At 36.0% G+C, this 22,630-nt stretch overlaps 1 protein-coding gene across 1 annotated transcript in view; it reads left to right on the top strand.

The window, feature by feature from the left end:
- The window catches only part of ABLIM2 (actin binding LIM protein family member 2), a 293,927-nt gene extending 272,020 nt beyond the window's left edge, over window positions 1–21,907 (top strand). The window contains exon 21 of the mRNA XM_074276290.1: window positions 20,586–21,907. Within this exon, the coding sequence (XP_074132391.1) occupies window positions 20,586–20,699 (114 nt within the window). The 3' untranslated portion in view covers window positions 20,700–21,907. The remainder of the gene's footprint in view (window positions 1–20,585) is intronic.
- Window positions 21,908–22,630: the final 723 nt, after the last annotated feature.

Raw genomic sequence — 22,630 nt, 5'->3', positions numbered from 1 at the left:
GGAACTCTGGTTTTCCAGGATTTACTTCTAAATGGTATTTGTTCATTCATGTGAATTCAACACTGCGCTAGTGTTCTCTCTTCCCTGAGCAATCCGTTTATTTTTCCACCAATAAGTCAATCAATAAATATTTATCAAGCACCTGCTACATGCTGGCATCATGCTTGGTCCTGGGGAATACAAATAAAAAAAAAATAAGATAGTTGCTACCTCAAGGGATTTAAATTCTGCTGGGAGAATGGGGATACAACAAGCTCATGGATAAATATATACAAAATGGCCAACACCTGGCAAAACTCAGAAAGGTCTCTTGAAAGGAAGTAGTAGTTGAGTTTAAATGGTTCTAGGGGTTCTAAGGACCAAGAGAAAGAAGGAAGAACATTCCAGAAGTGGACAACAGCCTGTGCAAAGACATGAAGGCAAAAAATGTAGTGTTATTGACAGAAAATAGCAAGAAGGTTACTTTGTCTGGAAGGTAGTACTAGATTATAAACTCAGAAAAATAGGATGGAGCCAGATTGTCCAAGAGCTTTAAATGCCAAATGAAGGAGACTGTTGACAGCTGTTCTACCAGGTGTAGTGCCTACCAGAGAGTGAACCAAATAGTTACCATGATAGGATCAGGTTATATTCATGGAGTCAGGGGGTCTGGAAAGTTAGGACCTATGGGGTAGAAATAAAAGAGTTGTCAAAACATGGAGTCAAGGGTTAAAGCTCTTCAAAGAAAAAGCATATAATTATAATGCTTTTAGTATGGGATTCTGTTTTGAGATAAGAGGTTAGGAGGTGGATGTTGTTCTCATTTCTCTGTGGTTCATTTTGACTGGCTTGTGTGAAACACAGGTTGTTGTGAAAAAAAGTACTTTGTAAATCTTAAATGTAAACTATTATTATCAAGTGGCACAGTGAATATGAAATTGTTTCATAAAACTAAAGTGGTATATAAATAGGAGGGATTAGAGTGAGCATTTCCCTACAATTGGTTTCTCTTCCCATTTATTATATAACTATACATTTCCATTGATGAAGCCATGTTGCTTTTGTGGGATGAGACAAATGCTTTCTGGATGTGCCCAGAGAAGTCTGAATGATTTTTTTTTAATTAAAAGGAGCTTTTGTTAGTCAGACTATAAACCCAGGTGTTGTAAATGTAATCACATTTGCCCTGAAGAACAGACTTTTTGATGATTGCACAGAAACACAACAAAAAACCAACACCCTCTAGTGCTCTGTCTTCTGGGGAATGAAGCTGTATAATCAAGAGAAGACCCAATTATGTTTTTTTTTCCTTGTTGTTCCCCTAAGCAATAAAGAGGTTTAAAAAAATCACCTCTACTACATTTGTTTCATTTTTAAATTTCACTTTAACATTTCAAAGTATCAATGATCCTAGAATATATACGTCAATTTTCAAGGACTTAATCAAATTATAACCATACCATGATGACTCAAATATATGCCATATATCAGTAAGAATAATAATAATGAAAAGGAAGGGGAAGGAGAAAAAGAAAGAAGAGGAGGAATAGGAGAGAAAGAGAAAAAGGAGGAAAAGAAGAAGGAGGAGGAGGAGGAGAAGAGAGGGGGAGGAAAAGGAAGAGGGGAGGAGGAGGAGGGAGGGAAGAGAGAACGGAAAAGGGAAGAAAGACAAAAATAAGAATAGGAAGAAGAAGTAAGAGGAGGAGGAAGAAGAGAAAAAGGAAAAGAAGAACAAGAAGATGAAGAAAGAAAAAAGAAGAATTACTTATGTAATACTTTAGGCAGAACAGTGGAGTGCTAAGCCTTGAGTCAGGAAAAGCTGAGTTCAAATTTGATGTATGACTTTGGCCAAATCACTTATCATGTTTGCCTCAGTTTCCTCAGCTGCAAAATGAGGAATATAATAGCACCACCATGTAAGATTGTTGTCAGAATCTAATGATATAATATTTGTTTTTTTAATTTTTAAAGCTTTTTATTTTCAAAACATATGCATAGATAGTTTTCAACATTCACCCTTGAAAAATCTTGTTCCAAATTTTTTTCTCCCTCCCTTCCCCCATCCCCTCCCTAAGACAGCAAGTAATCCAATATATGTTAAATGTGCAATTCTTCTATATGTTTTCATAATTATCATGCTGCACAAGAAAAATCAGATCAAAAAGGAAAAAAAAGAATAAGAAAGAAAACTAAAAGCAAACAAACAGCAACTAAAAAGGTGAAAATGTTAACTTGTGATCCACACTCAGTTCCCACAAGCCTCTCTCTGGGTGTAGATGTCTCTCTCTATTACAAGTCTATTGGAACTAGCTTGAATCATTTAGCTGTTGAAAAGAGCCATGTCCAGAATTGTGGCTCATATTGATCATCATATAATCTTGTTTTTCTGTACAAAGTTCTCTTGGTTGAAATAATATTTGGAAAGAACTTAGCACAGTGTCTGGCACATAGTAGATTATATATATATATATATATATATATATATATATATATATATATATATATATATATATATATACATATATATATATATATATGTATCCTAATATGATGATGCATTATTTTATTTAATCCTCAGAATAAGTCTAGAAGGTTAAGGTAGGCTCTGAAAAACACAGAGCCTGGTGGATAGTAAGTGCTTATTAAATGTTTATCTTCTTTCCTTGATGTAGCAGGTGGTACTTTAATTGAATCTTCCAGGAAATTGGGAATTCTGAGAGGCAGAAGTGGAAGGGGAGATTGTCTTCAGGCTAGGGACAGTGTATATGTCACAGGTTGAAACAAATAATCCCTGTGAACATTTAGGATGGATTCTCTTGCACACCTTATGTTTCTTCTGAGCTAATTCAATTCTGCTTTTTTCATAAAGCACAGCATCTTCTCTGATGAGTCAGGCTTATATCTTAGGATCATCTTCAACTCCTCACTCCCACTTTCCCCACATCTTTTCCTTGGGCAATTGGAGTTAAGCGATTTAGCAAGGATCATATAGCTGGTAAGCATCTGAGATCAGATTTGAACTTCTGGTTCTCCAGATTCTAGGCCTAGTGCCCTATCTATCCCCTGTTCTACTAGTGACAAGATGTGGCAATTTAGAGAGATAGAGACAGAGAAAAAGGGAAGGAAGGAAGGAAGAGGAGGAGAGGAGAAAAAGGAGGAAGGAGAGAGAGAGAGGGAGGAAGAGAGAGAGGTGTGGGGGAGGGAAAGAGAAAAAAGGGAAGGAGAAGGGAGAGAAGGAGGGAGAGAAGGAGGGAAAAGGAAAGACAGAGAGAGATTAGAATGTGCTCAAGAAGAACATTAATCACTCTCTGAAAGACTCCAAAGTTAAAGATACCTCCTTTGTTGATACTCATCAGACTGGTTTGATTAGAAAGTGTGAGAAATTAGAAACTGTCTCTAGTTCCTCCTCCCCACTGAGACCTGTCAGTGATAAAGAGGGACCAAAATCTAAATTACCTTTGGAAAACCCAATATGACTTATTCCACAAGAGTTGGGTTTCTCTTGGTGGGAACTGTCATTGACTTTATTCAGAGTTTATAGCCAGGGAGATTGTTTGCCTAGGGGGAAGAGGAGGGAATGAATATTTTATATAGAACCTACTATATGGTAGATACTATGCTTAATGATTTACTACATCTCATTTGATCCTCACAATAACTCTGAGAGGTAGGTACTGTTAGTTTTCCCATTTTACTATTGAGGAAACTGAGGCAAAATTTAAGTGATTTGCCCAGGGTCATGCAACTATTGGGTCTGAAGTAGGATTTGAACTCAGGTCTTTGTGACACTTAGGGTAATACAATGTTAAGTCTAGAGTCAGGGAGACCTGAGTTCAAATCCTGCCTCAAACCCTTTAATAAGAGTTTGAACCTGGGCAAGCCGCTTAACCACTGTGTACCTCAGTTTCCTCACTTCTAAAATGAGTTGGAGAAGGAATGGCAAACTACTCCAGTGTCTTTGCCAAGAAAACCCCAAGTGGGGTCACAAAGAATGGGACACAACTGAAACAACTGAACAGTTTCCAGCTGCCTTTTGAATGGAAACTACCCTGAATTTTCAGTCTGGAATATTATTTCAAATACAGAACCTGCCACTCAATGTGACCTTGAACACTTCAACCAAACATTTCTTAAATGCCTACTAAGTGCATAAAGCTATGCTAGTAAAAAGAGGTAAAGCGTTTAAAAATGAGATTTCCCAGAATAAATTTTAGTCTGCTGAGGTATGAGGAAGGGAGGGAAGGATAAAGTATGTCCAAGTATGTAAATATAACTCTATGCAAAATTATTTCAAGAGATAAAGAGTTTTTAAAACTAAAAGAGAGGTCATAAAGACATGTAGATTGTGGTGGGTTTTTTTAATAGTATTTTATTTTCCCCCTATCACATATCAAAACTATTTTTAACATTTTTTTAAAAGTTTTGAGTTTTTAAGGGGGTTCTTTTATATGGAGAAAAACAGAGAGGTGTACTCCAAACTTGGGCAGAACCCCACATTCACAGACATAACAGGAGGGACTAGAACAATATGCTTAAAGAACAGCAAGGGGAGTAGTTTAACTGGAAGAAAGAGAAAACAAACCACTTCCTCTCCCTAGGATCCATTGTCCTGAGGCAACTTGATTAGATACCAGTTTCTAAGAGCTAAATACCATGAACTTTGAAATTCCCTTGAGGTGCGGAGGAGAGCAGGAAGCAGCCCAGGTGTTGGGAAGGGGGTAGGTAAGAGGAGGAGAAAGATGGAGAAAGGCCATGGTTAACCAGAGGAGAGGAATGAGTCAAAACTGGGGCTTTCCTTATCTGATCTTTCTTGGTTTGCTGCCAGAGCCCACAAAACCTGGGCAGACTAAGTAACAGCTCCTTGGAACACAAAGCCAGGATCAGGCTGTTAATTTACTTGGGTGACTTCCCCAACAATCAGTCCTTAGTGAAGCTGTCACAGAAACTGTTGCCTCACAAAACCAAATTTTGATTCAGATTTGAAATAGGATGTTATGCTATGTTTATTTCCTTTAATACACAAAAATCAAAACTAAGAAGGGGCTTTGGTACCTAGACTCTAGAATTCTAGGATTATATGAAATCATCAGGGGTTGATTTTTTTAAAACTTTTTTTCTGTGTTGTGGACCCTTTTGGCAATCTGACGAAGCCTAGGGACTTCTCAGAATTATCTTTTTAAATGAATAAAATAAACTACACAAGATTAGAAAAGAAATCAATTATATTGAAATAGCTATAAAATATATTTTAAACATATATTTAACATAATCATAGACCCCAACCTTAAGAACTGCTGACATAGATCATGCTATTCCCTAATTTTATAGAAGAGGAAGAAGAGAAGCTCAAGTGAAAGATAAAATTCTTTTAAGAGATAATTATACAAATGTCTACTTTCTACAAACAAAAAACTTCTGTCATTTGCTCTTTCCAGGCCCCCAACAACAGAGGCTTGTAACATTGGCCTATCTCTCTCTTCATTGTTTGCTCCATGGGGAGGTGTTTAACTTGTTGGTAACAAGAATTTTATTTTCCCACAAATCTGGTTTCCTAGCTTTCAGATATGTTATCTCTATGCAGTAAAGTGTATAAATCAATGACACTATCAGTGCGGTGGGATTAAGAATCTGATATATAATCTATACCCCCCCCCCCAATTTACTTGTCTTATCAAGTTTCTCCAAAAAGGCTTTTTGAGTAAGATTTGAGTAAGATCAGAATTTGATCCTTGAACTCTTAACCTTTTCACAAATGCATAATCCATAGAGGACTGTCTTCTTCTGGGTCCAGCTTGTTTTGATATATTTGATATGGCTTTGAGGTATGATGGTGTCAAGTAAAGGGAGGGAAAGAAGGAAATTAAGGGGGCAGCTAGGTGGTGCAGTGGATAGAGCACCAGCCTTGAATTCAGGAGGACCCGAGTTCAAATCAGATCTCAGACACTTAACACTTCCTAGCTGTGTGACCCTGGGCAAGTCACTTAGCCCCAGCCTCAGGGGGGGAAAAAAAAAAAGAAAAAGGAAACTAAGTCTGAAATGGTGGGAGGCATGGGAACCTTGTAATATGGGCAATAGTTGAAACAACTAGAGATACTTAGCCAAGAAAAGAGAAGGCTTAGCGGAAGGGTCATGATTATGATTTACTAATGGCTGAGGGGTCATCATAAAAAAAAATTAGACTTCTGCTTATCCCCAAAGGGTAGAGCTATGAGAATTGGGTGAACAGGTCAACAAGATCAAATTTGGCCCAAGATAAAGGAAAATTTCAGGACAATCAGAGCTGTTTAAAGATGGAATGGAAAAGCATTCCTGCAACAGGTAATTGAACTAGATAAACTTTGGCCCTGAATATGGATACCTTAGTCTGACATAATCAGGTGGCAGCAGAGAATAGAGCACTTGTCCAGGTATCAGATCTGAGTTCCAATCTTGACTTTAGATATTTACTAGCTGGGTAACTCCGGGCAAGACACTAAATTTCTGTTGGTTTCAGTTTCACCTGTAAAATGAGGATGCCAACAGCACCTACATCAGGGGTTCTGAGCATCAAATAAAATAATATTTATAAAAGTGCTTAGCACAGTTGCTAGCACCTAATAGATACTTTAAAAGTGGTTATTTCCTTCCTTCCTTCCTTTGTTCCCTTCTCTCTCCCTCCTTTCTTCCCTTCCTTCTTCCCTCCCTTCCTAACATCTGTATTCTATTGCATTGTTATTTATTTTGGTCAATTTAACCTAGCTCAGGAGACTGTTACAGGAGTGTTACATACTTCTTTGTATATCAGTTTGAAACAATTGTTTTTATTATTTTTTTAATGTTTTCAATGGGGCCACTAGGCGGCGCAGTGGATAGAGTACCAACCATGAATTCAGGAGTATCTGATCTCAGATACTTAACATTCCCTAGTGTGACCCGCCAAGAGGGTACCATATTTTACAAAGGATATCCAGAGAAGGGCAGTCAGATGGTGAAAGACTCAAGTTCTTGATATGTGCACATAGGTGAAAGGAACTGAAGGTTCTAAACTGAGAGAAGACTCATTGGAAACAGGTTGTTTTTCAGTATTTGAATGACTGTGAGAAAGAAGGATTATGGTTGTTGATCTCCTCCTTGAAGAGAAAACATAAGAAGTATCAGTGGAAATTGCAGATAGGCAAATTAGGACTCCACATATGGAAAATACTACTTAATAAGTAGAGTGGTCAAAGGAAGAACAGAATACCTAAGGAGGAAGGGGAATCCCTTCATCAGAAAGCTCTAAGGTCAATTGAGCCAATTAGACAAAGCTACAAGAATATTCTCATTCAGGTACAAGTGTGACTAATTTCTGGTAATGACAATTCTGGGTTGGCTCTATTGTTTATTTAGTATTCTGCTTGTTGCTTCTTGTCAAACAGGAAGGACAGATACCTTTTGTCTTATTTTATAGATAAGGAATCCAAGGCCTCAGGTTCACAGGCTAAATCAGAATTGGGAACTTTTGTTATTGACAGGCGAGACAGAAAGAAAGAGAAGGATCTCATTCTTTTTGCAAAAATAAGCAGGATAACTACCTTTCTTTAAAAACATGTAAAGCATTTGTTACTCTCTTAAAAAAAAAAACCCAGTCACTTCTGCACATTTTATTTTGTTTTGTATTCTGAAAAGCATATGATTCTCTAAATGGGATAACTACCTTTCTTTAAAACATGTAAAGCATTTGTTACTCTCTTTAAAAAAATCCAGTCACTTCTGCACGTTTTATTTTGTTTTGTATTCTGAAAAGCATATGATTCTCTAAGTGGGATAACTACCTTTCTTAAAACGTGAAAAGCATTTGTTACTCTCTTTAAAAAAAAATCCACTCTTTTTTTGCACTTTTTTTGTTTTGTTTTCTGAGAAGTCTATGATTCTTTGACTTGCATGGGCAAGATTGTCAAGTTTTCAACATACTGTTTTGGTTTCCTTGTGACATATAATCTTCTTTGAAACAGATTCCAGTAGATCTTCAAAACATAGTTTACACCCGACTTAATTCTCCTACCCCCCTTCCTAGGTTTAATACCCAAAACACTTTATCAGAATTATTTGCATCATTGCCCTGCCAGGAATGACCTGGCTTTGTGATTATGTTTATGATGTTTATCTGCCACTGTTCCTGTAAAGCTGGGAGCTAATGGGGAAAATATGGTATTACTCTGATCCACCCCACTCTCTCAGAACAATTTTTAGCCATTTTTTTATGGCCAAGACTTAATTGAGAATTTTTTTAAAAGCAGGAGAAAGAGGAAAAGGAGGAGGAAGAAGAAGAAAGAAAAAGAAGGAGGAGGAAGAGGAGGAGGAGGTGGTGGTGATAGTAGTAGTGGTGGTAACAGTGGTAAGAGTTACTCTAAGCTTAAAGGACAGTAAAGAGGTTTCAAAAGTGAATTGTTAGGTCATCCTTTCTTTCTGAAGAGGAACTTTGTTTTCCTTGATCTCTTCTCCCTTTTGTACCTTCTGACACTGATCTTATTCTGTCTAATGGATTCAGATAACATCTCTGGATGCAGCAAAATATATAGAATGCTAGATTTGGAGTTAAGAAAGCTTGTGTTCAAATCCTGCTTCAGACACTTATTAGCTAAGGGGCCCTAGACCAGACTCTTTTTTGAACTCAGAAAGATGAATCTTGCTGATTCCGGACCCAAGTGTTCTATCCATTGGACCACCTAGTCATCCCAAGTTAAATGCAATGACTACACCATTTTATCCCTTTAGAATTCTGATAGAATTATGTGTCCCCACAGTGTAGTAGTCTCCCTGTACCTACCTCCTCAACTTGGCATTCACAAATTTGCATGTTGGGCTCCAATGAAGTAACTCTTTGGATCAATGCTGTTAAGGAATTCCTCAAATCAGAGGGCCTGTTCTCCTCTTGGCCCACTAGACTGAAGGAAGGCCAGTAAATCAATAAGCATCTTAAAAGAGAAAAAATTTAATTATCTTCAATAGATATGCAGTTTCTAGGATGAAGCTACAAGGAACAAAGGGAGATAAAGGATTTTACATAGCTTTGGAGGGAAATTACTGGTGACAAAGGAGATGTGGGTGCTCCAACACTCTCCTTATGTGGGAGATGAAAGAAGAACAGGATATTGAGTGATTTGGAGGAGAATGTTTTAATCTTTAGAACATGTTAACCACAGGATCTCGGGTTGTTCCAATAGAGATGTTTTTTTTCCTCTAGTTAATCCCATTAGAACATCTGGTGGAACAGTCTCTAGTGAATCCTGTTAGAATACTCAGATGGGGGCTGATAGAGGAGGCCTCCTTCCACATAGATAGAATCTGTGACCTTATCCTGTTGTTGATAAAATACAGATCAAGAGTCTGTTACCAGCTCTGTTATACTAGGTAATGTCTTTGTTATGTTATACTAGGTAATTTCTTTGACCACAAAGGTCACTCTTTTCTGTGAAGAAGTAACTTCCCCCCAAATTTCAACAACACACAACTTTTAGCCATTTCCTCTATGATTCTTTTAAACTATAACTCATGAGTCCCCGATCGATCTTACTTCTATCAGTTAGCTAAGACATAACAATTTGTTTAAAAAAAAAGAGAGAGATTTCAATTCCACCACCATTGCTTCCCTCTCCCCATGGCCTACATGGCTTCCTTCACATGGATTTGAGTTGGTTTTGTTTTGGGTTTTGTTTGTTTGTTTGTTTGTTTTGGTTTGGTTTGGTTTGGTTCTTTATTTATTTATTTATTTTGTTTTTGCAGTTACAGTTAAGGAAATCAAGATTCTAAGAAATCAAGTAATTCCCATAGTCATAGTTAATAAGTATCAGACAGGATTCCATGTCTTTCTTGATTGGAAGTCTGCCATTGGTTGCATTGTATTACTTTTGAATTGAATATGCAACTTCCTAGGTACAACTCCAGTCATTCTTTCCTATTCAATTCTGGACCAATATAATTGTTCATCTTATCTATGATATATATATATATATATATATATATATATATATATATATATATATGTATGTATATATATGTATATATATATGTATATATATATGTGTGTGTAGGTATTATGATTGATAGATAGATAGATGGATAGATGGATGGATGGCAGATAGATGAACACATTCATGAAATTTTATAATAATAAATTAAATCTGTGCAATGTGCATTTTCTATCCACTATTTTTTCCTCCAAAATGTGGACTAAGCCATAATGACATCAGAGTCTAGGAGTTCTTCCCATCTTCCCTTTTTGATCATGTATCTTTTTGGCAATCTGGTGAAGTCTATGAACCCTTTCTTGGAATAATCTCAAATGCATAAAATAAAATTCATAGGATTACAAAAGAAACCAAATGTATTGAAATCAAAATGTAATTTTTTCCTCTTTAGATCATAAAATTCTTTGAAACCTATTCATGCATTGTGGATTCCATGTTAAGAACTCTTGCCTTAGATAAAGCAGCTGTCTGAGGCAGCTAAGTGGCTCAGTGGATAGAACCTGACCTGAACATATATGACCCTGGGCAAGTCACTTAATTGCTGTCCACCTCAGTTACCTTATCTATAAAACAGAAACAATAATAACAACATCAACTTCTCAAGGTTGTTAGAATAAATGAGAATATTTACAAAACTCTTTGGAAACCTTAAAGGACTACATAGATACTACTATTATTAGTAGATAGAATGCAGATCCTGAAGTTAGGAAGAGTCATCCTCCTAGTTCAAATCTAGCCTCAGATACTCGATAGCTGTGTGACTCCAGAAAAGTCACTTAACCCTGTTTGTTTCACTTCCTCATCTATAAAATGAGACAAGGAAATGGTGAACCACTCCAGTGTCTGCCAAGAAAACCTCAGAACGGGGTCACAAAGAGTCCACTACTAAAAAAAAAAATGACTAAAATGCCAATATTTGACTTTTAAACATAATGTACTACATAATTTATACATAGTTTATTTGTACACTATTCTATAAATTTTATACATATATATACTATACATACATTATATACTTTATACTAATTATACATATATTCTACTATATACTTTATATATAAAATATGATACATATAAATATGTTCTACTATATAGTTTATATGAAGCATATGACATATATACTATGCTTTATACTCAGTATAATAAACATATACATATAGTATATATAAATCCCACTATATATTTTATACATAGTATATAATATGTACATACTATATGCTTTACACACAGTATATTATACATATACCATACATAGACATATCCCTCACTATATACTTTACGCACAGTATGCTATACATATACTTTACTACATACTTTATACATAATATGATATATATGTATTATATACTTTATATACAATATACTATACATATCCTTCACCACATATTTTATATATAGTATATGATATATATATATTATATACTTTATACATTGTATTTTATACATATCTGTAACTACTTTATATATAATATATATTATATATATGTATGATGTTCTTTATACACAATATACTATCCTTCACCATATACTTTATATATAGTATATGATATATATATATTATATACTTTATACACAGTATTTAATACATATCTGTAACTGCTTTATACATAGTATATGATATATGTATTATGTACTTTATACACAGTATATATCTATAACTACTTTATACATAGTATATGATAAATATGTATTATATTTTTATACACAGTATTTTATACATATCTGTAACTAATTTATACATAGTATATGATATGTATATCATGTATTTTATATACAATATAAGATATATATGTATATATATATGCTATGTATTTTATGCTTAGTATACCATATACTGATACACCATAGTTTAGAACATAGTACACTATCCAAGATAGAAAGGACTTTAGAGCAAAGAATATGAGCAGTTAGAGGGATTAAAATGTAAACTCCTCAAAAAGAATTTTGATCCTCTGATCTATTTTTATCCCCATGTATCACATAATAAGTACTTAAGAAATGTATGTTGACTGATTGATAGATAATAGGATCCTAGGATTGAGCGGTGGAAAAGCTCTTAGAAGTCATTTAATCCAGTCTCTTCATTTTACCAGGGAGATAAAGGGAGATGGCCTTCCTTACAGGAGCTTCTAAGGAGCAGAACTAGAATTAGAAATCCACATGCCCCCAATTCCCATTACATCTTCCTTCCGGTCTTACCACTGCTACCTAAACAAAAGAAAATGTTTCAGAGTGTTCCACCTTCTCAGCGTCACCTTTGTTTTTCTGTCTTTTCTACAGAACTGGCAGGAGAAGCTTGTAGGGAGGCTTCAAGAGTGGGGTGTAGGGTTCAGAGTGAGTCACCCTGGGAGATCTGAAACCCAATCTACACCAGCAGACCCAGGGAGGGAAAAGTAGAGCTTTGTAGCTTATCCTTTCTTTCCTTGATCCGCCTCCTTGCAGAGACTGGTTGGCTTCCTCTAAGCCAGGGAGGACTGGACTTCTCTAGGATGTGATGGAATCATTCCCATGGGCTGCACTGGGATTTCTGAGGGATCTGCAGAGACATTTTCTTCTTTTTCTCATGAGTGTTTGCTTAGGTTTAGTAAAGGTTGGGGAAAATACCAGAACTTTTGATGCTTCTTTCTCCCCTGCCATTCCCTGGACTTGAATTTATAGAGATACTTCCTAACTATCTGACTAGGCAAGTCACTTAATCACTCCTCATCTGTCAAAATGGGGACTTGAACACTATGACCTCTGTGGTATCTTAATTTAAATTTAATGGTTATTTTGAAAAGGAACATTAATAATAATTAACATTTATATGTATGTATATATATATCATTATGTGCTAAGTATTTTATAATTATTATTTCATTTGGTACTTATAACAACCCAGGGAAATTTGTTGTGGTTCAGTCATTTTTTAGTCATGTCAACTCGTAATGACCCTGTTTTCTTGGCAAAGATCCTGAACTAGTTTGCCATTTCTTTCTCTGACTTATTTTACACATGAAGAAACTGAGGCAAAGTGAAGTGACTTTCCCAGCGTTACATTGCTAGTGTCAGAAACTATTTTTAAGCTAAGGCAGATGAGTCTTCCTGATTCCAGACCTAGCACTCTATCCACCATGGTACCTAGCTGTCCCTATTGTTATTGGTTACTAGTGTTTACTTTCTTAATAAAATAACAATGATATCTGACATTGATACAGCCCTTTATAGTTACAAATTTACTTTATGTCATTTGATACTCAAAGTAAGTAGAGCAAGAACAGGGAAATGAGCAAAACCTGAGTTCAGTTCCTACTTATGAGCACTGTATGACCCTGAGTAAGTCACTTATTCACAGTGGCTAAGGCAAATCTTTAAAACAAAATCAGAGAAATTGTTATTCTGCATTGGAAAGTTCCTCACATTGCAGAAATTCCTCACTGAAATGTCTCTATACTAAGGAAATCACCCAGCTACCCAAATCAAACTCTCCAACCCAGGGAGTCCAACTAATCAGTAGAAATATCTGATAAAAATCCCATCCTCTGGCTAGGAAAACTGACAGAATTTGCCCAGGATCACAGTGTTAATTAATGGCACATCCAGGTTTCCTAAGGGGCCAGGAGCCAGGATTTTGCAATTGTTAGAGCCTTTGATTTAGAATCCAAATGTTGGAATCCTGGCACTGCTCCTTATCAGCTATCTGACCTTGAGCAAATAATCAAAACTTTAGAAAGTTTGATTTTCCTCATCTGTGAAAGGGTAGATTTAACCAAGTTGATCTATAAGGAACCTCACAAATCTTTGATCCCATCACTTGAAATCCAGTGCCCAACATATTATATTAGTTGGTCAACCATTTGACAAGCATTTATCAAGATTATATCTTATACTATACTATCCTAGTCCCTTAGGATACAAAGAAAAAAGGAGAAATAGCCCCTGCCTGGCCTCAAGGAACTTACATCCCAACATAAATAGCAATGTTTATTGAATTTATTATTTATAGTGAGAAACACAGCCGAGAGAGTTGGTCTTGAATCAGGAACCAACTAGGTTTAAGTCCCACTTCTGACACTGAATGACTGTGTGACTCCAGGCAAGATATTTAATCTTTTAGAGATTAAGCAATTCTTAGATTCTAAGTGATACACACACACACATACACACACACACACACACACACACACACACACATATATATATATATGTATATACTTAGCATATATATATATAAATACTTAGCACATAATGATACATGTATATCATTATGTGCTAAGTATTTTATAATTATTATTTCATTTGGTCCTTATAACAACCCAGAAAAGTTTGTTGTGGTTCAGTCATTTTTTTAGTCATGTCAACTCGTAATGATCCTGTTTTCTTGGCAAAGATCCTGAACTAGTTTCCCATTTCTTTCTCTGACTTATTTTACACATGAAGAAACTGAGGCAAAGTGAAATGACCTTTGCCTTCAGAGTTGATTCTAAGTTGTGGAAAAGATGTCACCCTTCAATTATCAATCACTTGCTCATCTGGGAGTTTCTTATATCAGGTCCAGATCTTATTCCTAACTTCTTAATTATAGTACTCATAAGGAATCTAAGTGATATAGAAGATAAAGTGATAGATTTGGAAGTAGGAATCCTATGGTTAAAATTCTGACAGAGACATTTAATTGGTTACGTTAATAAATTAACAAATCATTAACAAATTAACTAGGATAAATCACTTTTAACTTTTGTCAGCCTCATTTCTTCATTCTTAGGTTACTGTGAGGAAGAGATGAGATCATGTGTATGAAGTATTTTGCAAATCTTTTTTTTAAAGCATGATTTAAATGCTAGATATCATTATTATTTCTATGTTATATCTAGACTCTGCTCTTATACTTTCAAACCATTTTCATAAGAGAGTTCATTTGTTTTTCATAACAATCATCTGGGGGTTGATAGGACAGGTATTGAGTAATGGATAGACCTGTTTCCATTCTAGGGAAGATGCCTATAGATAGGATGCCATTAGAGAGGAGCAGTGACTTGTTCAAGGTCATATCCTACTATTAGTCAGTGGAGACAAGGATGTGGAATGTTAGGGGAAAGTATGGAGGACCAGTTAAACCAGAAGATTAAGAAAGGGAGAGTAACCCTTGCATTGGATCAACCAAAGCAGATATTGGAGCATCCATGCTTGATGGAGATATGGGAGAACCGGGAACACAATTGTCAAGCTCAGTATGAGTCAACAGCATGATGTGACCACCAAGCTAGCAAGCTAGCAAGCACATTATTAGAATGTGCTAATGTAGTCATAAAACCTCAGATTTGAAAGGCATCTCAGAAACCATGTAGTCTAATGTGTGTCTCCCCATGAACTGCATGACTAGTAAGTGGTTACCCAGATGCTGTTTTACACTATTTAATAAATATTAAATTTAAAGCCTATTAAGGCTTCCCAAATTCTTTTCACAAGAATAGATAATCTAGCTATGTATCCCCATTCTTGCATTGAGTCATTCTTTATTCCAATTTTTAAAGTATTTATACAGATATATGGATCTCATCTATATGGGTTCTCCAAAGATGCAGATCATAACCTTTCCAACATCATAACCACTCATCCTGTGTGACTCATCCTTGGCCTCTCATAGGTTTTCAGTTACTGGGCAGCCTCTTTTTCTTCCTTTGACATAGTGCAGCTATGGCTCATGTGGGCTATTCAATAGTTAGTCCTTCCTCTTCCTATATTATCAGTTCATAATTTTTTTCTCTTCATACATTTATATGATGATCTTTTCCATCATCATTTCTCTGTGATTTCTTTTTTATAAAGTGTTCAAATTCCTTATTATTAGTTTCTTCCCAGCATTCCAACCTGTTGAAACATTTCTAGCTCTTGCTATGTAGTCAGCTAGGCAGTATGCAATGGATAGAGTACTAGACCTGAAGTCAGGAAGTACTGAGTTCAAATTTGATCTCAGATATTAGCTGTATGATGACACTGAGCCAGTTATTTAACCTTTGCTTGAGTTTACTCACAGGTAAAATGGAGATAATAATAGCACCTACTTTCTAGGGTTGTTATGAGGATCAAATGAGATGGTTGTAAAGTGCTTACCAATAGTGCCTTAGCACATAATCAAGTATTATATGAATGTTAGCTATTACTAGCTATTAGTTCCTATGTGTTAGATCTCCCTCTCAATTTCTTGTCATATATGTTTTTATACAAAATAATTTTTTAAAAAATTAAATAGCAAAGGATCAAGAACAGAAATCTATGCTATACCCTTTAGAGACTTTCTCCCATGCTAATATTAATATCTGCCATTGGGTCGACCCATTGGGACTTGCCTATCTCTAATATTGCCTAGCCTATCTCTCTCTTCCTCACCTATATTGATAACGTGGGAATTTAGAGTAAATGTTGTATTATAATCTAGGTAATTTTTATCAATAGCATTCCCCTGACCCAATGGAAAAATAACTGTACTGAAAGAGAGGAGTGGAGGAAGAAAAAGAAAAACAGAAAGATGAAAGAAAAAAAGAAAGAGGGAGAGAGAAAGGAAAAAGAGGGAAGGAGGGAGGCAGGGAAGGAGGAAGGAAGGAAAGTAGGAAGGAAGGAATGAGGGAGGGAGGGAAGGAAGGAAGAGAAATTTTAAAAAGGGAGAGAGGGAGGAAGGAAGGAAGGAAGGAAGAGAAGGGAGAAAGTGAAGGAGGGAAGAAGAGAGTAGGAAAGGAGGGAAGGAAAAGAAAAAAAGAAAAGAAAACTCCCCCCTCCTCCCTCCCTCTCTCTCTCTCTCTCTCTCTCTCTCTCTCTCTTTCACTCATACACACACACCAAACTTATGTTGATAAATTATTCTAGTCCCAGATAGACTCAGAGCAACATCCAGGAGAGCAGAACCATGTTATTCTGGGCATACTTTTCTGTTAACATTCCCATAGATCAAATAGATAAGACCAGAAGAATGTGGCTTAGAAGAAAAAAAAAAAACAAATACAACATTGTTGAGAGAAACCACTTCATTCATCCTGAGAGCAGACATTGCAATGATATTAATTCACTCATTCATTCAACAAATTATTACTCTTTATATTATTTCCCAAGTATTTGTTCTGTGCATTCCACTGTGTTCAGAGCCAGAGAAACTTTCCTACATTTTGTCTGATTTCATTTTTAATGATATTGCTTTCATCAACTAAGAGGAGCAATAGGTTGAGGGCCAGTCCTGGAGTCAGAAAGATCTGAATTCAAATCCAGTTTCAGAAATTTACTAGCTGTGAGACTGTGGGGGCATTTAGTTTAATTTGCCTCAGTTTCCTCATCTGTAAAATGAGCTGGAGAAAGAAATGGCAAATCACTTCTAACTAAACTCCAGATGGGATCAGGAAGAGTCAAATAGGACTGAAAATAATTGAATCAAACACATCAATATTCTTCTTTTCCTCTTCCTCCTTCTCCACCTCTTCTTCCTCTTCCTTTTCTTCTCTCCTCTTCCTTGTCTTCTTGTTCTTCTTTTTCTTCTCTTTCTCCTCCTCTTCCTCCTTCTTCTCTCCTTTTGAATAATATGTTGAGGGGCACCTAGTTGGTGCAGTGGATAAAACACCAGCTCTTAAGTCAGGAGGACCTGAATTCAAATGTGATCTCAGACAGTTATCACTTCCTAGCTGAATGACCTAGGGCAAGTCACTTAACCCCAATTGCCTCAAAAAAAAAAAAATCATCATGAATAATATGTTGAGGCCTGAATTTTCATTCTGAAGATATCTGTGTTAGGTTCCAAGTGGAAAGCAGGCTTTCTGAAGATAAATGGGACCCCTATTAAATTAGCATTGGAAATCTATACCAGAGGCTTGAGTGGCTTTCACATAAGAACTACCAAAAAACAAACAAAAACCACAACCCCCCCAACAAAATAAAACAACCCCCCCACATGAGAGGAGGCTTCTTAATTAACAGAGAGCAGGGCCATTCATTTCGGAGTAGAATTTTTGTAGGACTTGTTTACAAATACCTAATATGAGTTTGAGATTAAATCCCTGTCTCCTGACAATCCCCAAGGCTGCTTAATAAGTTATAGCACATATCTTGGGAAAAGGTCATAATGTCTTTTGGTTTGTCTGTTCGAGACATAGGAGACTGAGAAGAGAAAATTATTAAATGGCTTTAAAGGGCTATAACTCTTAGTGAAAAGAAATCAGTTTGTATTCCTTGTCTTTTACTGACCACAGAAAATGCCCCTGAGACTGGAGCTCCCCCCCATACTGGCAAGATCACTGACATTGGAAGGCCCCCAATAAAGCTAATGATAAGGCAATGTGGAATAGTGGAAGAGTCTGGGCTCAGGAGACAGGGAACGTGGATTCAAATCCTACCCCTGGTGTTTATTAACTATGTGATGTGGAGCAAAACATTTTACTTCCCTGGGCCTTGGCTTAACTATAAAATAAGGGAATGGATTAAATGGCTTATAAATCCCTGCAGTTTTAGAGGTCTGAGTCTGTAATATGACCTTGCACTTCATAGTACAATTGTTTCATTTATAAGTCCTTGCACAGCCTAAGTTAATAAAAAGGTACTGAGCATTTGATTATTCCCAGTTTGCCCATGAGAAAACGGGGCCCAAAGAGATTAAATGAATTGACTTAGATTGATTACCAATCTAAAATTTGAACCCACGACATAATTAATTACCCTTAAATTGACAGAAAGTCTCTGACCATCTATTCTTGAGCTATGATGATTTTAAAATTCTCTCTGTCTCTGTTTCTCCATCTCTCTGTCATTGTCTCTGTCTTTTTCTTCCTGTCTTTGTGTCTGTTTTTGTCTCTCTGTGTCTCTGTCTCTCTGATTCTTGTCTATCTCAGTCTCTCTCTGTTTCTGTCTCTCTGTTTCTCCATCTCTCTATATTTGTCTGCTTTATTCTCTATCTCTCTTTTCTCTTCTCTTATCTTCTCTCTGACTCCTTTGTGTATATCTCTCTCTGTCACTCTCTTCCTTTCTGTCTGTTTCTTCTCTTCTCTGACTCTGTCTCTATCTCTCTGTTTCTGTCTGTCTCTGTCTTTCTCTCTCTCTGTTTCTCACCCTTCACTAATGGAGCTAACCATGAAACATGGAAACCCCAAAGCCCATAAAATGAAATTTAGTCATTATTCATAAAGCAGACATGCATATAGTAATTTTTAGCTTAAATAAGACCTTTATCTCATTTAATTCTTAAAATGATGGTATGTGGTAAGCGATCACAACTTTTATTCAGGCATATTTTACAGGTGAAAAACTCAATTTTGTTAGAAACAAAGTGGTTTACCTAAGATCATAAAGTTAGTGGTACTTAAGAACTCAAACCCACATTTTTTGATTCTATCATTCTATCACATTTCTCCTTTGGGGGTTTCAGTTTTCTTATCTGCAAAATGGGGATTGGTAGGCAAATAAGAAACTTAGTTTTTGAACCAACTTTTAAAATTTAGAGAGAAAAATTTTGCATTTTCAAGAAGGAAAAATGTACAGTGTATAGAGTTGCTTCAGGACATCTTGAAAACCAAGATTTAGTTATTCTCATATTCATTAAACAATAGGGAATTCCTGATTAGACATTCTAAGATGAGTTGCAGAGTCACAATAGCTAACTTTTATGACATGGGTTAGTCCAGGATCTCTGACATTAAGAGGTGGTTTTGATGGACTATAAAGATCAGACTATCCCATTTACAATGCGTGGCCTTGGACAAGTCAGACTGTCCAAGTTTCTTATAGTTCTAAAACACTGTAATTCTACTTCTGCTCTAGATCTCAGTTTTTTCATTTGTTAAGTTGGAATGGCATTGAAAAGAACCTTAGAATATAGAATGTAAAAGCTGGAAAGAGAAATGATCTCATCTCGGGTTCATCAAACCATGTTCAATGGAATGTTACCAAGCTATTTCTTGAAATGACCCAAAGTGTTGTGCAAAGAAAAAAATTGTTTATAATATTCATAGAATTATTAGAGATTATTCAGTTCAATACCCTCATATTAAAGATGAAAAATGGAGGTCTAATATGGTTAAGGGATTTGTTATTTGAATTCAGGTCCACTGATTCCAAATCTAATGAACTTCCTCCTGTACCATGCTCTTTCTCTAATATTAGATTCTGAGCAAAAATGATCTGAATTAATGGTTTGATTTGTGTGTATGTGTGTATGTGTGTGTATTGATGTAATATGCTAGCACTGATAACTTTGCAACATTGGTAGATATTAGGCAATTAAAAAAAATAATATTAAAAAAGAAAGTTTGAAATTAAATATTCTATCATTGCAAAAATATGAAAATCTCTCATCTAGTCTACCACTGCCCCATTTTACAAATGAAGTAGCTGTCCATAAAGTGAAATAATTTGTTCAAGTTCACAAAGCAAGTTAAGAGAAGTGTTTTTGGTAGAAAAGAAATGAGAAAGTGTTTTGAGAAATCCATATCAGTGTATTGTGTATAGATGTCAGATGTCTAGAACACTCTTGCAGTCAGGCTACCTTATGCAAAGTGCATTTGCTGACTTCTGTGGGCTCTTGATGAATACTAAACTGAATACATTAGAGAAAAATAACACATTTTGCCAAGTTACTTTAACATTGTTTTGCATTTTCTTTTGAAGAGACACTTGTCCCCTGAAGAGTTCCAGGAAGTCTTTGGGATGACCACTGAAGAATTTGATCGTCTGGCTCTTTGGAAAAGGAACGAATTAAAGAAGAAGGCATTGCTTTTCTAACCTCTCCAGAGGGAAAAAAATGTGCTTGTTCAGAAAAAAACAAAACAAAAACACAACCTAAAGTAGTGTTCCAGAACTATCTTACACACTTGCTGCTGCACCATTTTCCTATTTCCTTGTGTTCATGTTGGGGGGAGTGATCAAAGGAAGAGTTTAGCTCATAGGATTTTGGAACAGAGGTCATTCAGGAATCTGGGGCTGCTGGGGATTAGCCACTGAATCTTCTCCCCATCTGGTTAAAGGAGGAAAAAAAGAATGAATGGAAGAAAATAGCCTTAAGTCACCCGTTCCTTTGTATAACTTAACAAGAAGGGGCTCTTTAAAGTGGAGGGAGAGGATAAGGGAAGGGTGAATCATAGTTGTGGTGAGAGAAGTGATAGCTCATTTGTTGGCTTTTGAGAAAGTGTTTTAAAATGGCAGAAGAATGAGGAAGCCTTGGGTGCCACCTTAGATAATGGAAGACAAACTTTCCAACATCAAAGGAAATAGGATTTTTAATTAAGATTCTAGCCTGAAGAGAGATAGATTCATGAAGGGTTTCTTTTTAGGGGGAAAGAGGAATTCCCCCTGAAATTGTCAGAAAGTCTTTGATCAGTTATATTTGGAGACATTGAGCTATGATGGTTTGAAGGTGTCACATACACACACACATACACACACACACACACACACACACACACCCCTCTCAATTGTATCTTTAATTATACAAGAGTTTTTATTTTATTAAAAAAAATCTATTGACACATGACAGTTATAGCATATTAAACAACAAAATCACCTATAGAGCTTAATTTTAATGTCCCATTCAACAGAAATCCTGAAGCCTTATACCTACTGGGTTCATAGCTGCGTAGTTTCTGTCATTGCAGTGTTGCTAACCTATACCTATATAAATATATATAAATATACATATATATTATATATAATTTTTCTACACTTCCTCCAGGTGATGTGAATGGCATCCCCCTATAAAAGAATGCTATTTGTACATATGTGTTATTAAGGCACCACTTTTTCCTCTCCTTCTCTGGCTTCATCTTGTGAGCCTTATAAAAATATTTTAGTCTTCTGACAGCAAAAGCTTGGGACTGTAGGAGCTCAGCAAATAAATAAATAAATAGACTAGAAAGCCTAGCTCTCCCTGTGGACAAATAAAAAATAAATAAATAAATAAATGAAAAACAAACAAACAAACAAACAAACAAAAACAGGCTGAATACCTGCATGTTCTGGACAAATTGGATGCCTGTGTAATCACAGTGTACAGGGGGGAGATAGGACACTTAGCTTTTGCAAGGCAAAGTTATTAAAATGCTTCATAGGTGTTGGATGCGAGCATTAGGTTCCTGATGCAATGAAGACTATGAAACTGCTAACGCCATATGGGAAGAAGTCCAGGGTGATGAGAGGGTTGGAAATACAGCAAATCGATAGTTTTATGTAATTTTAAAAATGCATTATCCAAAGTATATTTTCCAGTTCTCTGTTGTGGTCTGCATTTTTTCTTGTTCGGAATGTCTGTGTTCCTAGTCTAAATTTACTCTATATCTTTTGGCAGTTCCTTAAAGTAACTGCTTACAATGTGCACTGCTTCAAACTAATTCAACATGTCCAGGGATGGAGCCTTGTGGTGTTCAACTTTATGTCTTTGAATTAGCTGGTGAGAACAGAGTGGTCAGAAAGGAGCTTATTTTTCCTCAGCTCAGAGCTCTGCCTGATCCTACAGACACCTGGGAAAATAAAGTCATTTTTGCTCAACAAAGTAAAAAGTGTCATTATATAAATGTGTGTAATTTCAAAAGGTATGTGTCTGCTTCATTGGATGGCCCCTCTGTTGAGGTTCCTATGGGAAAAGCAGGAGTCTGGCTTACCCACTGAACAAGGATACAAACTATTGTAAGTCAATTTATTTTAACCAGTTCTATCCAATA

Source organism: Sminthopsis crassicaudata, chromosome 6 (genome assembly GCF_048593235.1).
Source record: "Sminthopsis crassicaudata isolate SCR6 chromosome 6, ASM4859323v1, whole genome shotgun sequence".
NCBI classification, from domain to species: Eukaryota; Metazoa; Chordata; class Mammalia; order Dasyuromorphia; family Dasyuridae; genus Sminthopsis; species Sminthopsis crassicaudata.
The sequence above is the reverse complement of the archived record's forward strand: the minus strand, read 5'-3'. Positions and strand labels throughout refer to the sequence as shown.